General features: G+C 51.0%; 1 protein-coding gene across 10 annotated transcripts in view; it reads right to left on the bottom strand.

Annotated features, from left to right (window-relative positions):
- Nucleotides 1-5,393: 5,393 nt before the first annotated feature.
- Nucleotides 5,394-17,066, bottom strand: part of NDST1 (N-deacetylase and N-sulfotransferase 1) — a 72,795-nt gene continuing 61,122 nt past the window's right edge. For all 10 annotated transcript variants that reach the window (XM_023226940.3, XM_023226933.3, XM_023226937.3 and 7 more), the window contains 4 exons: nt 15,193-15,363; nt 13,790-13,899; nt 11,725-11,827; nt 5,394-10,401 (listed from right to left, as the gene is read on the bottom strand). In XM_023226940.3, the coding sequence (XP_023082708.1) occupies nt 10,282-10,401; nt 11,725-11,827; nt 13,790-13,899; nt 15,193-15,363 (504 nt within the window). In that variant the 3' untranslated portion in view covers nt 5,394-10,281. The remainder of the gene's footprint in view (nt 10,402-11,724; nt 11,828-13,789; nt 13,900-15,192; nt 15,364-17,066) is intronic.

A 17,066-nucleotide genomic window follows, 5' to 3' on the forward strand; every position in this document is an offset into this window, starting at 1 on the left:
GGAATAAAACCCACTTGTTCATGACATATAATGTTTTTGTTTGTTTTGTTTTGTTTATTGACATGGAGTCTCACTTTATCGCTCAGGCTGGAGTGCATAGTCGCAATCTTGGCTCATGGCAACCTCCGTCTACTGGGTTCAAGTGATTCTCCTGGCTCAGCCTCCTGAACAGCTGGGATTACAGGTGCATGCTGCCATGCCTGGCTAATTTTTGTATTTTTAGTAGAGACAGGGTTTTGCCAAGTTGGCCAGGCTGGTCTTGAACTCCTGACCTCAGGTGATCCACCTGCCTCAGCCTCCCAAAGTGCTGGGTTTACAGGCATGAGCCACTGCGCCTGGCCTGCAATTTTCTTTTCTTGTAGAGTCTTAGTTTCAGTATCAAGGTAATGCTTGGCCTCACAGAATGAGTTGGGAGATGTTCTCTCCTCTTTAGATTTTTGGTAAGAGTTTAAGAGAAGGACTGATGTTAATTCTCCTTTAAATGTTTTGTAGAATTCACCGATGATGCCATCTGGTGGTGGGCTTTTCTTTGCTGGGAGTTTTTTGATTACCGATTTAATCTCCTGACTTGTTATAGGTCTATTCAGATTTTCTATTTCCTCTTGAGTCAGTTTTGGTAGTTTGTGTGCCTCTAGGAATTTGTCCATTGCATCTAGAGCATCTGATTTGTTAATGTGCAGCTGCTTATAGCAGTCTCTCGTGTTCCTTGTTTTCCTGTGAAGTTGGTGTTGTGTGTGTGTGTTCTGAAGAGTCATTCTCAGTGCCCCAGATCACCCACCATTTCCATTTCAAGGTCCCAGGAAGAACAATCAAATGTAATGAGTTTCCACATTGAGTGGGCCGTTTGACTCCTCAGCCCAACCTCATCAGCCTCAGGACAAAGGTGGCAGTGCCACCCCCAGGCTCAGGCTCAGAAATGGGGTCTGAATATGTGTGATACCAGGAACTGGAAAGACTTTACTGAGCACTCACTGTGTAGAATGCTCCTGCTGAGGGCTTTCCAGACACTGTCTCTTCACTCCTCACATCTCTGTCACCTCAGTCCTGTAAGTATCCCCACTTCACAAAAGCAGAGACTGAGGCCCAGAGACATGAAGTACTTGACCAAGGTCACACAGCCAATACTGAGCCTATATTTGAAACCAGATCTATCCAGCTGTGCATATTTTGACTACTGTGCTGTGCAGCCTATTCCTTCCCAAGGGAGAACACCCCAGAATGGGGCAAAGGCCAAGGAATTCAAGCTCCAGTTTCTACCACCACTCCCTGAAAGGTGTAATAGAGCAGAGCTTCTCCAAGTACCCATGCAGAGGAGCCCTCCATCTGCTGCCATGCAGAGCAACAAATACCCTCCACCCAAGTACCCACACAGAAGAGCCCTGTGCTGCCATGCAGAGCAGTAAATACTTTCCACCCACTGACCAGAGGCACCCATGGAAAAGCACAGTGCAGAAAAGCCTGAGAGTACACACCAGCAGGGCATGCATGTGCACTCAACTGTTTGTATATGTAAAACAATTTCTGGAAAGATGCACAGAAACTACTAATGGTGGTTTCCTCTGAAGAAGTAAGTTGGAGGACAAAGGTCAGGGAGTGGAAGGAGACTTGCTTCTCACACCATTCCCTGTTTGTACTTCTGTTTTAGATTTGTAGGTATACATACTTTTAGGCACCTTTAACAGCTTCCCAGGACCACCCAGTCCCCAGCCCTGAAAAGGGCAGGGCCAGGCTCGGTGAATTGTCCCCACTCGGCCTCATGGTCATGGCACTTCTCTATGCCAGGACACATTCTCAGCCTCAGGCCCAGGGGGCAGGACAGTCTAGTGGACTCCAAGCTGTGGAGTCTCATGGGCCAATGACTACCAGCTCTGTGATCCTGGCAGAGTTACTTAACCTCTCTGAACTGAAATTCCTCAGATATACAATGGGAATGATAATACCTACCTCAGAGGATTGTTATGAGGATTAAAAGAGGCCAGGCAAGGTGGCTGATGCCTGTAATCCCTGCACTTTGGGAGGCTGAGACAGGAGGATCACTTCAGGCCAGGAGTTCAAGACCAGCCTGGGCCACATGGCAAAACCCCATCTTTACAAAAAATACAAAAATTAGCCAGGCGTGGTGGTGCATGCCTGTAATACCAGCTACTCAGAAGGTGAGGTGGGAGAATGGCTTGAGCCCAGGAGCTTCGGGCTGCAGTGAGCTGAGATCACTGCATTCCAATCTGGGTGACAGAGTGAGACACTGTCTCAAAAATAAATTAAAAATTTTAAAGATAGTACTTGATAAGCAGAGGGTCTGCCTGACACAGGATAAGAAATACTTTTTATTTATATTATTTAATTTATTGATATTAATATTAATAATATTATTGCCACACCACAATTAACCACCAGCCCAGTCTTCCCAGAAGGCATTCACGCTGACTACACTGTGAGAGGCCGGGATAATAGTGCCCCCTGGTGGACACTTTTTGGACTGCATCTGATGAGTACCTATTATCTTAGTACCATTAGAGAAAGAACAATAGTCAAAACTCAGTTCCATTTCTTCCTTTTTACCCCTAAATACTAGGTTGGTGCAAAAGTAATTGCGGCAATTACTTGTAATTGCAAAAAACTAATAGCTCACATGTACTTCACTAGATACTCTTTCATAACAGTAAAATAATCAAAACCAGAAAATTGAACATCGGTTGAATAGTATTATCTAATCCACATGGTCCATCGTGACATTCTGCTAGGTGTCCCTGTGGTATCCTTTAGAGCAAATTGTTTCATGGTCCGGGACCCTCCAGGGTCACACATGGCATTTGATTACCACATCTCTTTAGTATCCTTTAATCCCGAACCATTTCTCAGCTTTTCTGTATCTTTCATCACCTTGACATTGTTGGAGTTCAGGCCAGTTATTTTGCAAAATGTCCCTCAATACGGATGTGTCTGTCTGTTCCTCTTGGCTGGATTCGTGTCCCGCGTTTTTGTTAGGAATCTCCCAGGTGTTGCACTGGGTCTTTCCCCTTGCATCATATTGGGAGACACATGGTGTCAGTTTGTTCCAGCAATGGTGATATTAACCCTAGTTCCCCCGTCTGTCAGCTGGGGGAAGCCAAGCTCCCAGGACCAGAGAAGAGTTAAGACTGGCCTACAGTCACAGGAATGTCAGGCTCCTCAGTTCAGGGTCTTCATGAATGCTTAGGACAAATGCAGCAAGGCAAGAAATTCATCACGGCACCCTAGGCCTTCTCCAGACCTTAACTCCATAGGAGCTTAAGGGCTGGGTAAAGCCGTCTTGGCCTTCATCGCATGGTCGTGGAATTCTAGCTGCTTGGAGTCCACCTTTCTGCTTTGTCCATTTCTGTTTTTCATTAAGACTTTTTCATTCCACAAATGATATGCAAATACATTATCCTTGTCTTATACATATTTCAGCCAAGGCTGAAGTCCCCCTTTGAAAGTCCCCTTTCTCAGTCTTTCCTCCCCTACTAGCAGTTTGATGTGAGATACATATATCTACAACCCCAGGAAAAATACAAACTGTAGTGTTCTCTTTCCATGACGGTCACATTGTATAGGTCTGTCATAGAAATATCCCCGGCAGGCCTTAGAGACTGAGCTCATTACTTTCAATTGAATCATCGTTACAGTGAATGGATACAACGGAGGTTACCTAGCTGATCCCCTGTGGATGGACATCTAGGTTGTTCCCAGCATTTTGCTATTATGAAACGCACTGCCCTACACACAAAATTCAGGCTTCTCCAAGGGAACTGCCCACCTCTAGAAGCCCGAACTACTCCTGGGGCACCAGATTTCCTGGGTGGACATCCCCGTGGGGGGTGACGGGGGACTGATGGGCTGCTATTCATTCAGCCTGTTAGAACTGCAGGTATTTTGGGACCTCTGGAAGCAACTGGGCTGGGTTTTCACAATGTGTTTCAAAAAATCCTAAGGTTCCAAGATAGGCTGAGAGACAGGGAGGAGGTGAGCTGGGAAGAGTCCAGAGCTTCACTCCCACTCCAACCAGAGAGCACCCCCACCTTTACCTGGTTTTCAGTTAAGTGATTGCTTCAAAACAGAATCTCAGCTGTATTTAAATTCAAAAATCCCCGTTGCAGGCTGAGCCCTCAGCTAGCACAGTCACCCTTTCTGCACCATGCCTCTTGGTCTGCTCTTGCCCATGCAACCTCCAGCTGTGTTCTTGCTGGTGAGGGCCACCCAACCCAAACCAAGCTCCCAGCTGACCAACTCCAAAGAGGGCTCTGCAGGTGCTGCCCTTGTGCCATCAGAGGTGGCATTGTGGTACATTCACTTTGAACATACTGGGTTCTGGGAAGCAGGACTGCCCAGCTGCGTCTCCAGCATGCCCCTCCTCTGCCCCTCAGAACCTGTGCACATTTCTGGGCACCATCTCTGACATACATGGTGGCCTGATTCGGCGTTCCCAAACTTCCCTGAACACCAAGGAGTCTGTTAAAGTACACTATGCTGAGTCCCACCCCAGAGGTTCTGAGTGAGCAGATTTTGGGGGAGCCCAGGAATGTATATTGTTTCAATCTTCCCAGGGGGCTTCTGAAGGAACAAGTCTGATCACCTGCATTACAGACACTGGTCTGGGCCCCTACCTGTGAGAACTCTCCTTCTCCAGGCAAATCTCGAGTCTGGCCCTCAATTAGGCTGTGAGGGCTTCAAAGTCATTTGTTTTACCCTAAGTTTTCCTGAACAGTGGGGCTCTCCATATTAATTAGAACCCATAGGAACCATGGATCTGAGCCAGAGTTGCCCACTCTGAGCCACAGTTACACTGGGCTGCCTCAGTGTACCGGAGGGCTCGTTAAAAATTCCTCAGTGTACTGAAGGGCTCCTTAAAGATGTTGGGCCCCATCCCACATCTGCTGGAGTTAAATCTCTGAAAGTGGACCTGGGAATCTGTAATTTTTAGGCAAGTTCTTCAAGAGAGGCCACAGAGTTCAACTCCCTCCATGCATCTAAAAGGTAAGGGAAATGGGATAAAACAGTAAAAGTGGCTCGCCCCCCCACTACCATATACATTAGTAGCAGAAATGGTTCCAGCTCCCAAATCTCCCCTCGGTCCAGTGCCTGACCCCCAGGGCTTCTGAGCAATCCAGTTTGTCTGAGGGCTCATCATCTGAGATGCCCCCTGTGGCTGCCCTAGGATAGGCCTCTGCTCTCTCTGGGAACTCTTCCATTCATAACCCAGTGGAAATGATCTGCGTTGACCAAATCACCATGTGCATAGGTGAGTGCACACGTGTGGGCACGTGTGCGTGCCTGAGGTGGCGGGGACAAGTGGGCTTTGGCCATGCATGCAAACACCCCTACTCCACCCTCCCCTGCACACCTTGCAAAAAGGTCAGACAGACAGGACCAAGGTGTACAAACAGAACCCCACTTTATTAGCAGTTAGTTCGAGATTGTACATTAATGGAGGAAGGTCTCACCTTTAACACAACCCAAAACGGCTGGTTTGAGAGCCCTCATCAGGCGAACTGGGTAGCACCCCCTCTCCCCCACTCTCCCCAACCCCCTACAAGGGAAGGAAACTTCTCCCTGCTTCCCCCATGTGCCCCCCACCCTCTCCAGTTGGCCCTCTCCTCTCCCAGGAAATGACATGAATTTCATGCACAAATTACAAAAGGAGCCCTCTTGCTAATAATAAAAGCTGACACAGTCATAGAAAAGCCCCTCCTCCCTCACTCTCCTCCAGGCCCACAAAGAAGACGAGCAGGAGGGATGAACTTCTTAGGATAAAATGCAGCCAGTTTCCCCCAGGTTCTTGGCATTGACCCCACACAAACCCTATGCCCATTCCTTGGGGGAGCTGAAAACTCTCCAGCCGTCTAAGCTGGCAAGGGCAGCCAGCCCAGAGCTGTCAAGCCAGGAACCCAGTGTTGCCTCAAGGGCCTGGGCAGCAGGGGGTCTAGGCCCCCCCTCATCCTCACATCAAGTAGAGCAGAGCTGCCTCCTTTAATGTGTGAAAACCCCTGCTGTGGCCCCTATCTGCTCATTCTACAGATGAAGAAATTGAGGGCCTGGGAGGAAGATGGTCAGGCAGTCACTAAATGCACCCGGCTGGGATGAAATTTCACAGCTCCTGCTGCCAGCCAGGGCTCTTCTCACACCACAGCTTGTGGGAGGCAGTTCCCCATGTAGGCTTTTCCCTGCTGCATCCCAGAGCCTGGCTCTGCTCCAGTGCACACAGACCATGGGCCTCCAGGAAATGAGAACCCTGGGACCCCAAAACAGAAAGAGACATATGATGTGTTTGGTGCCCTGCGGCCCATCCCCAGGGTCGAAGGCCCAGCCTTCAGGCATGCAGCCTCCTCCTTCCAGAGCCCTGAGTCCTTCCTTCCGAGGCCCAGATATTGCGGCCTTCTCCAGGGAGCCTTTCCGGGCCCTCCCCAGAGCTCTTGCTCTAACTGGCCCCTCTGCTGTTTTGGCACTTGGTACAGGTGACAGTGGAGGCGCACCTTAGGCAGAAGTGAAGCTGTCAAGCCAGCACAAAAGGCAAAGTCTCATGTAGCCTAAATTATCCTTGAAAGTACAGGGGATAGAAGAAGTGGTTATGTGACACCATGAGCAAACAAGCTGACAAATTCAGAATGTGGGGCTTCAACAGGACAGCAGGCCGAGGGCCTCAAAAACAACGTCATTTAAAACCTCAAAGTGAGCTGAGGGAAGACCTTTCAGCATTCAAAGGGGTTTTAAAAACATAGTTAGAAAATGCAGTGTGTGCACCGCGACTGGACACTGACTCCACAACCAGACACAAGTTACCTGGGAGACAACCGGGGGGATTTGAACACAGATTGGATAGCAGACGTCGTTGGGAAATGACTTCTTGTCTGGGCTGTGATACTGGGCCAATGTGTAGGAGAATGCCCTAATGCTTAGGAGGTACAGGCTGAAGCTTTCAGGTCTCAAGTTTCATGGTGTTTGCAATGCACTTTTAAATTAGGACAGAGAAAATATATATGTACACAGAGAGAGAAAAACATGTGGCAACATGTTAATAATTTTAGATATAGATGCTGGGGAGTGGGCATTCATAATTAAATGTTTGGTAAAACATTTTTGTACTTGCTCTTGCCACTAACAAGCCAGCGGGCACAACTCTGTGCTGGGACCACCAACCTCTGCAGGTCAGCGCAGCAGTTCTCCTTTTCTGGGCCCGGATGCTGGGAACAGACGGCTTCCTCAGCTGGGCCCAGAAGCACTGACTGCTCATCAGGGGGACTCAGAAAAGGCCCATTTTTAAACTTCAGACTCATCCTCCAAGCAGCAGGACGCTCCACCACAGAGGGCTCTGGAACCCTGAATGACAGGCAACCGCACACTCGCACCTGCACCCACCCTGGGGCAAAGGCTCATGGAGGGGACCACAGAATAGATGGTGGAGCCACCTGAACAATTTCAGCTATTTCTCTCTCCATTTTTTTGGCCAAATGCTTAGAGGGAATTGGTGGACACTGAAGACTGGCCTCGCTTGCCCCACTCATCTGTGGCTTTCTCTTCTCGGGAGGGGGTGTCCGTGTACCCATTAGCTGACAGCCCCTCAGGCAGCTTATCTGCCTCTCCTTCTACCCCCTCCCCATACCTGCAAGTCCCGGCAGTGTCTGGGCCTAGTGGGTCTTCAAGAAAGGTCTGTTAGTGGGAGGGGAGGTGGCAGCAGCAACCCAGGCAGACGGACTTAGAACACATGGCAGGTCCAGTCCCCAGGCTCGCAGAACGGCCCAGGCAAAAATTCAGATCTCTGTTGTCACAGGATTTCCAACTGCCTGCTCCTTCCCACAGCCAGAGGCAGAGATAAGTGGAGCTCCTGCCCCAGGCCAGCCCACCTCTCCTGCCTTCCAGGCTCTGCGAGAGAGGCCTCCAGGCCCAGAGGGTAGATTTCAGAACCTGGGAGCTGTAAGATCCTCACCCATCCCGCAGCCCGGTCCCCTCACTGACGGATGGGACTCTGGAAGTCACTGCCCCTCTCTAGGAGCCCCTGGCTCCATGGCATGGGCAAGTCTTCACGAGTGTACAAGCAGACATGCCACCCTGACCTCAGACCCTTTGCTGTTCATCCCTGCTGGCCCAACGATGCCCAAGGTTCCCAGGCTTGCAGGCCCCATTGAGAGGCATGATGGAGACACTGCTCTGTACACCATGAAACCACCTGCAGCTGGTCCCACTGAGTGTCCAACTTCTTCATCCCAGCAGTGAACTGGAGAAAAGGGAATCAGCTCAGAACAGACCCAGGCCCCCACAGGCTGGGGAAGGACCCCTCGCGGGAGAACACGACAGGGATGCAAACACAGACCTCGGAAGGAGAAGGCTCAAAGGCACCCTGGCTGGGAAGGAGTGGTTTGTCCCCATATCCTGGAATGACCATGGTGTGACGGAGGAAGGGACAGGAACCTGGCACAGAGTAGGGTCCCAAGGATGGGCTCAGAGGCAGTGTGGCATTGGAAGAGCACGACGGGACTTGGAACCGGGAGCCTTGGGTTCGATGCCCAGCCCTGCTCCCAGCTGGCTCCATGACATCGGCCAAGCAGGCCGCCTCCGCTTTCTGGACCTGTTTCATACCCGTCAAAGGACCTTCCAGCCCCAAGATGCTAGAGTCTTCTGAATAAGACAAGGCTCTCTAGAAAGTATTTCCTGGGGGTCAGAGGGAAGCAGAATTTGGCAGTTGGAGGGGGCCAGGGAGAGGCACCTCAGCCTCAGTCACTTCACATTGTTATACAGGGTGGGGTAGGAGCAGACCCCAACCAGAAATCAGCCCAGAGATCCCACTGTCTACAAGGGGCCTGGAGACAGTTCTGTGGGCCCTGGTGGGCATTCCAGCTCTCAGGGCAGCTCCCAGCCTAGCACCATGTGAGGGAGAGGGGGTGGGCCAGTTTTTGACCCCAGCTCTCCTAGCCCAGCACTGGCTGTTTCCTTTGGCCAAAATCCCCTCAGGGTCACAGGACTTCACGCAGCCCGATGTCCTGGAGAGAGCTGGTCTTCCCTGCGCATCTCACCACCTCTGTTCACCTGGGGTAGCCCCAGAGCAGCCATGGCACTGGGGAGGGCCCCTTCCTACTGTCTCCTCAGGCCCCAGGCCACTAAGGACACAGCCTCCCTCCCTGCCACCTCATTTCTAGCTCTAAGACAGAACGCCCCCTGAGACTAGGGCTTACCACCACTTTGTATGACTGAATTAAAAACAAACCCAACCAAAAAAAATAGAATATATATATATATATACACATTATATATATATATAACACAGTGCGACCCCAGCACCCAGGGTATAAACTCTGGCACCAAGAAAAAAAAACCAAAATATTAAAATACTTTAGCTTCTTAGTATTTGGGAGGTTAAGGGGGTCTCTGGGAGCCCTCAGCCACAGGTGGCCGAGCAAAGCCATGGCCGGCAGTCTCACCAGCTCGTCCACATCTGCCTGGGCCTGAGGCTGGGAGGGTGTGGGGACCGCGTCTGTACATGGGAACACGTTACTGGCAGACCCCTGGCCTGCCTCAGTCTTTTACCACAGGAAACACCACACATGTCATATCCCAGGGGGAAGAAAGGGGTGCAGGTGGGGCCCAGAGAACTGGGCCCCATGGCAAGGCAGTGCCCCAAGGCCCCATGGGAAGCCTTGAGGATGGGGTGGATACTGTAGGAACCAGAGATTCTTTCCCCAGAACGGGAGGGTGAGATGTGAAGGTAGGAACCAGATGTGGAGGCTGGGAGTCCTCTCGAGGTGGCCACCCTCCCATCCAGCCTAGGACTGACTCTGGGGACCCAGCTGGCCACTTGGAAGAGCCTGGCTCGAAACAGTAAGAGAAATGTCCAGTCTGTCTCCCCCCGCCAGGCTCTCCTCCCCTACAGCCTGGAGGACAGGGACATATGGCAGCGAATACTGAGGGGCGCCCTGCGAAAGCAGGGAGTGATGGGTGACGAGAGGGGACGGTTGGCGGAACACAGTGAGGGACAGAAAAGAGCCTCGTGGACTCCCTCCTACCAGGAAGCGGCCTCCCCAGGATCGGCTGGGAACGGAATGGACCTCTGCTGGCGAGGGAGGTCCCGTAGGCCACAGACCCAGCGGTGGGTGCTCCGAGGCGCTTGCAGACCCGCCTGGGTGCTCCCCCGGCCCCACCAGGCCTCCACAGAGTATTGCTCGTAAGTACGTGGCCGCCCGGGCCCAGCTTCCCACTCTGCAGGTCAGTTTGGCTCAGCGCGTGGCGGGACATCCCGGCTGTCACAAACTTTCAGTCTGGCTGTGGTGGCCGCAGCTACCTGGTGTTCTGGAGGTCCTCTCGCAGCCAAGTGGGAAGTGTCTGGCCCATCTTGTACAGCAGCTTGGAGAGCTCGATGTTGTGGTCTCGGTAATAGTCCTTCAGGAAGGCTCGGGACTGTAACGGGAAGGAAAGCTCAGACCTTGTATGCTGACTTAAGAGTGACCTCCTCTTTAAAATCACCATGCTCGGCCGGGTGCGGTGGCTCACGCCTGTAATCCCAGCATTTCGGGAGACCAAGGCAGGTGGATCACCTGAGGCCAGGAGTTCAAGACCAGCCTGGCCAACATGGTGAAACCCCGTTTCTACTAAAAATACAAAAATTAACCGGGTGAGGTGGTGGGCACCTATAATCCTAGCTACTCAGGAGGCTGAGGCAGGAGAATCTTTTGAACCCAGGAAGCAGAGGTTGCAGTGAGCCAAGATCACGCCATTGCACTCTAGCCTCAGTGACAAGAGCAAAACTCTGTCTCAAAAGAAAAAAAAAACACCACGCCTCTGGCACCACCCTCTATACACCTCTTATTTATCCACAATATCCTTCTAAATGGTAGCCTCCAATCGGGAACTCCCAGTTGGCAAAAGCATCAAAATATATCTCACAAGGTCAAAATTCTTCTGATAGGGAGAGGAGACAGAATTAATAATCAAAACCCGAGGCAGGACAGGGCCAGGCACAGTGGCTCACGCGTATAATACCAGCACCATGGGAGGCTGAGGCGGGAAGATTGATTGAGCTCGGGGGATTGAGGCTACAGTGAGCCATGATCATGTCACTGCACTACAGCCTAGGCAACGGAACGAGACTCTGTCTCAAAAAAAAAAAAAAAAAAAAAAAAAAAAAAACAGAAGGAGGAAATAACAAGACCCACAGTCTGTGACCTTTTTCCTATATATTTTTTAAAATTTCCCCCTATGTTTTTACACATGCTGTTCTTACCTACCCTCCCATTCCATAAGTCCAAATCCTATAAAATGGATCTCATCCTTCTAGGTGCAACTCCGGAGACCCCCATCCCTCCTTTAAGGAGCCTTTCTACTCCTCTCAGCTTTAAGTGACATTCCCCTGTTCTGAATTCCCATAGCACTCGTGTGCCCTCTCTGTGTGCAGCACTCTCTGCCTGTATTCTACTTACTGGTGTTGGGACTCATCCCCCTCCAAGGCCAGGAATTCCTTGAAAGCAGAGAACATCTCTGGCTCACTGTCAAAACCCCACAGCACTCAGCCCTTAGTAGAAGGTAACCAACACTTGTTTGATGAAATCAGTTCTGACCCACCATGTCTCAGCCCCTGTTTCCTCCTCTTACAAATACTGTCCAAGAAATGCTAAGGCCATGAATGTGCTAAGTGCATGGTAAAGGGAAGAGAACCCCCCTCAACCCCATACAGGGATCCCTTACGCTTATGCAGGTGCCACAGGTAATGTGTCCACCACTTACATCCAAGTCCATCTCAGGATATTTCCGGCCCTTGCTTTTGCCCAGACACTTGGTTTTTCCTCCTTCGAGCAGTTGGCACCAAAATCCTTTCTTTGGATCAAACCTGCGGAGGTGGGAAAGTCTCTGGATGGGAGCTGGCTCAGCCCACCCACTTCCCACCTTAAAGCTATGTTCATGGACCCCAGGAATGGCTGAGCCCAGGGAATCTACTGCTCATGAACCCACAAGGACTGCCAGGGGCTATGTGCCATCTGTGGGACCAAATGTGTCCTAGGCTACACTAAACGTGCCTGCCCTACGTCCTGGCAAAGGGCAGCTCACACACTCCGAGTCTTCTCTTCTCCAGCCCAAGCAGCCACAGTCCCGTCAGCAATCTACATGAACAGTTTCCCATCCTTCAATGTTCTGGGAAATCTTTTCTGAGCATTCTCAATGCTGAGTAACTTTTTTTTTTTTTTTTAAACCCAAGAAGCCTTCTTTACCCCTCCCAGCATCCATGGGGGAGGAGGGCGTTTAATGGAGGTTCTTTTGCTTTTTAATAAATTTCATCTTTATCAAAACATGCAGTATCCACAGCTGCACTTAAGCATGCCTATCACTGGAGAGTTTCATTTTTTGGAGTAAACTTCAGAAATGACACAGCAAGACTGCCAACACCATCCTGTCTTCAAAGGCATTTTTGGGATATGAGACCCGAAGCTGTTATGAGAAGGGAGGAATATTGACATCAGAATTTAGCCCTGGATCAGGAACTATGAGGAGATCCTTGAGCATGAGGTCATCAAGAAAACAGAATTCCCATGAATAGCGGAGGAGAACAGAGACTTCTGAATGGGTCACAGGATAGATACAGACGATGACGATGATGATGGTAATGATATTGATGATGATGATGACAAGGACAATAGCAGCTACCGTTTACTTAGCACTTAGTGTGTGCCAAGCACTCAGCTAAGAGCATGCCAAGCATGTACTAAGAGCCCCACATGAAGCTTTCATTCAATTCAGTGACCTTCAGGAGGCCGGGATTATCTTTATCCCCAACTTACAGATGAGGAAAGTGAGGCTTGAAAGGCTGAGGAAATGGATGTGGGACCCTAACCCAGGCATCTCTGACACCATGGCCCACAGCCTCAGTAGGTGGCCCTATCTCCCTCAAGCTGAAGGACTGACTTCCCTTCTCCACCTTCAACTCCCACGACAGTGAAGAGGGAATATTCTTGTTGCAAGACTTTCCCAAGAATGGAGCCAGGGAGTGTGACTTGATTCCTCCTCTTGCGGGTCCCCTCATTCAGCTGAGTGTGTCACTCATCTGTGACATAGCACAGGAAAGCAGCCTCTCCCAGCCCTGAGCCCATGCAATGCGGGCAGGCACTTACTCACAGCGGGAGGGCATTCTCAACACACTTGCACCATGTTCTGAGTGAGTAAGGTTATTAACCGTCAACAACTTTTGTTTCCTTTTCCTGAAATTATAAGTCAAAATCTAATGCTGGCCAGGGGCAGTGCCTCATGCCTATAATCCCAGCACTTTGGGAGGCTGAAGCAGGCAGATCATTCAAGACCAGGCTGAGCAACACGGTGAAACCCCTTCTCTACAAAACATACAAAAATTAGTCAGGCATGGTGGCACATGTCTGGGGTCTCAAGCTACTTGGGAAGCTAAGGCGGAAGGATCACTTGAGCCTCGGAAATTGAGGTTGCAGTGAGCCAAAATCATGCCACTGCACTCCAGCCTGGGCAACAGAGTGACCCTGTCTCAAAAGAAAAAAAACAACAACCTACTAATGCTAAGAAAACCTTGTGGGAACTAGGGCTGCTTCATTACTGATCTAATTTACTTACATAAAACACTCTGAAAATGTTCAGCCCAGACCAAAGAGAATACCCCAGGATGGTCTGACCAGAGTAGAACAGACCCATTACCTCCCTTTTTCTTAAGGTGATACCTTTCATACTTGCTGACTCTAATTGACCTCTCTCGTAATTATTCAAGCCTTTGGCTTTTTTGGCCCAGGTGCCTAATCAGGGAAATAACCTGCAAAAATGCAAACGCAACACTCACGCCAAGGTTTTGTGGTAGTCAATGGTGTTGGTCAGCCCAAGGAACTTCTGCACCATGTCCATCACTTTGGCAGGTTCTGTTCGTAGCAGTTTGCCATCCAAGACTAGAATCTGGAAAGGAGGAAAGGGAGAAAGGGGATCGGGACCTGCTTTGACTTCGGTGGCAAACAAGGACAACAGCCACAGCAGCAGGAACGGGCCTGCTTATAAATACGGGACCCTGCACCCTCTAGAATTGGGCTCCTCCTCCCCCGTTGAAGGGCAGGTATCCCCAAGCTCAGGCCTCTGTGGTCTCATGCCTGCTTGCCACCAGTTTCTGCTGCCCAGTGCCATTTCTCCTAGAGTTTAAGCTCTCACCAAAACTCTACCTGCCCCTCAGGTCCCTACAAACATCCCTCTCTGGCCTCTCTCTGAGCTTCCAGTCCATGTCACTCTCCTGCTCAAACACTCCACAAGTTTGCCTAAAAGGCCTGGTATGGCCGGGGACGGTGGCTCACACCTGTAATCTCAGCACTTTGGGATGCTGGGGCGGGGAGATCACTTGAGGTCAGGAGTTCAAGACCAGCCTGGCCAACATGGTGAAATCCTGTCTCTACTAAAAATACAAAAATTATCTGGGCGTGGTGGCACATGCCTGTAATCCCAGCTACTTGGGAGGCTGAGGTGGAAGAAACGCTTGAACCCGGGAGGTAGAGGTTGCAGTGAGCCGAGATCACACCACTGCACTCCAGGCTAACAGACAGAGCGGGACTCCATCTCTAAACAAATAAATAAATACATAGCTGGTATGACTGGGTTCCTGCCCACCCCTCCAATCAGCCTCTCCCTACTTCACCACACCCAGGCTCCTCACTCCCACCTGCCTGCCTCAGGGCTTTCTGGGTTCCTTTAGGGCTACAGGGTCTGTGGTGATGGGACACGGGCTTGGGGAATTCAACCATGGGGTAAACAGGTCTACAGTCTTTTTAGGCCAGGTACAGCGGCTCACGTCTGTAATCCCAGCACTTTGGAGGACTGCTTGAGCCCAGGAGTTTGAGACCAGTCTGGGCAACATAGTAAGACCTTGTTTCTTAAAAAACAAAAAAAAAGTAGCTGGGTACAGTGGCTCACACTTGTAGTCCCAGCTACTCAAGAGGCTGAGGTGGAAGGATTGCATGAGTTCGGGACATCGAGGCTACAGTGAGCTGAGATCATACCACTGCACTCCAGCCTGGGCAACAGAGTGAGACCCTGTCTCAAAATAATAATAATAATAATAAAATATTTTTACAGACCCAAGGGTCTAGCTCTCCAAGGAGGGCATATCTGTCCCCGTGGCTGGTGAGAAAGAGTTGGAGGCTCTCTGCTAAACACAGCAAGCCAGTACTGCGACTGCCCTCACAAGGGTCAGGGACAGGCAGCTACCTGGTTGGCGTGATAGGCACTGAGCCAGCGCTCGATGTGGGTGGCGTACCAGCCGGGGACCAGGCAGCGGTTCTGGAGGGCACGCAGCTTCGAGGATGCGTCGGAGCCGGCCGTAATCACCTCGTGGAAGGTGTACTTTAGGGCCACTGGGTCGTCATGGGCTCGCTGGTGCTGCAGGCAAGGAAAGAGGGTCAGCATGCCACATGGAGGGCACAAAGGAAGTGGCCTCAGAGGGACAGCAGCCTGCAAGGTGACCAGAAGATCCTCAGCTGGACCCAGAAGCTCTGGGTCTGAGTCCTGGCTCTGCCTCTCACCGTGTCCTGTGTCAGGGGAAGCCACTGCTCCCAGAGCCCCAACTTCTCCATCTTCGAAATACGGGAGCTGGACTAAATCAGGGTTTCCTGAGGCCGGGCATGGTGGCTCACGCCTGTAATCCCACAAATTTGGGAGGCTGAGGTGGGTGGATCACTTGAGGTCAGGAGTTTGAGACCAGCCTGGCCAATGTGGCAAAACCCCATCTCTACTAAAAATACAGAAATTAGCCGGCATGGTGGTGCACATCTGCGGTCCCAGCTACTCGGGAGGCTGAGGCACGAGAATCGCTTGAACCTGGGAGGCTGAGGTTGCGGTGAGCCGAGATCACGCCGCTGCACTGTTACCATATATAGAAGGCAACCACTCATAAATGCAATAAAAATAAAGCAATGTTCTCAAACTCCAGCCAGACACAAATGTCTGCAACAGGCCCTGAACTTGCTTTCTTTGTTGAAAGCAGAGGTTGGCAATATTAGAAAGGACAAAAGACCACTTGCACTAAAGTGAGCATTTCTCCTTTATGGAAATCAGAAGGATTGGGAAAGAACTATAAAAGGGAGACTGGCTGGTCTGAACCACCTAAAATAATGCCATGGGAGGTCCGAATCTGTAGAATTCACTAAGTCCAGAAGTCCAGAGCTCGGGCACCTGTGCAACGGGCACTACCAATCCCCTCCCCTGAGGATCACACACAGCCCAGGGCCAAGACAATATGGTGCACAGCAGCCTCCTCCTCATCCCAACCTCCTTCTGAGATAGGCCACTGCCCTTCCTCTCCTCCAGCACCTTCCCAGGTCCTCCTGGGGACAATGAGTCTCCCTTCTCCTTCTCTCCCTTACCCCTCTTGACCATGGACAGAAAAAGGAATAGGGTCTTAGATTTAGAAGACTTGGATTCAAATGCCACCACATGAAACTTGCTGAAACTTGGTTTTCTCATCTTTGAGAAGGGGACACCAACATGAAACCCCTCCTCTGCCTCTCCAGTGAGGTGGCAGATGTACAGCAGTGTCAGTACAGAACAGGGACTGACCCAACCTGTGGCGGCTCCCTCTCCACCCTACATTCCCCCATGAAAGCAGACTGCTCGTTCCCTGCACAGCACCAGGAGGCGGGAGCACGGCACGGCAGAAAACAGAAACACTCGATGAGGGTTTCTCGGTTTTCTTCTCCTAAAGAAAAAGCCACAGGAAAGCAGACATCAGGGCATAAACAGAAGCCCTAGAGAACAAGAGTAAGAAGGGGCTTCCCCACCAGCCTCAGCGAGTGGCAGGAGGAGAGACTTCCATGGGAGCAAAGAGGAGGCAGGTGCCAGCCTCGTGGATGAGACCACGAGGTCCCAGGCGGGAGGCAGCCACTGTCACATCTGAGAAAAGAGCCTCAAAGTGGTGGGTCAGGCCAGGCCTAAAGAGGCTGTCCCAGCCAGGACAGGGGACACTTCTCTGGCAACCATGGGCTATAAGACCCAGGGCCCCACCCCCTCCCCAACACCAAGCACAGGCCTAGTCTGCTGGGTTAATGAGGATGCTCGGGACCTTGGCCTGGACAACAGGGTGGCTT

This window comes from Piliocolobus tephrosceles, chromosome 4 (assembly GCF_002776525.5).
Source record: "Piliocolobus tephrosceles isolate RC106 chromosome 4, ASM277652v3, whole genome shotgun sequence".
NCBI classification, from domain to species: domain Eukaryota; kingdom Metazoa; phylum Chordata; class Mammalia; order Primates; family Cercopithecidae; genus Piliocolobus; species Piliocolobus tephrosceles.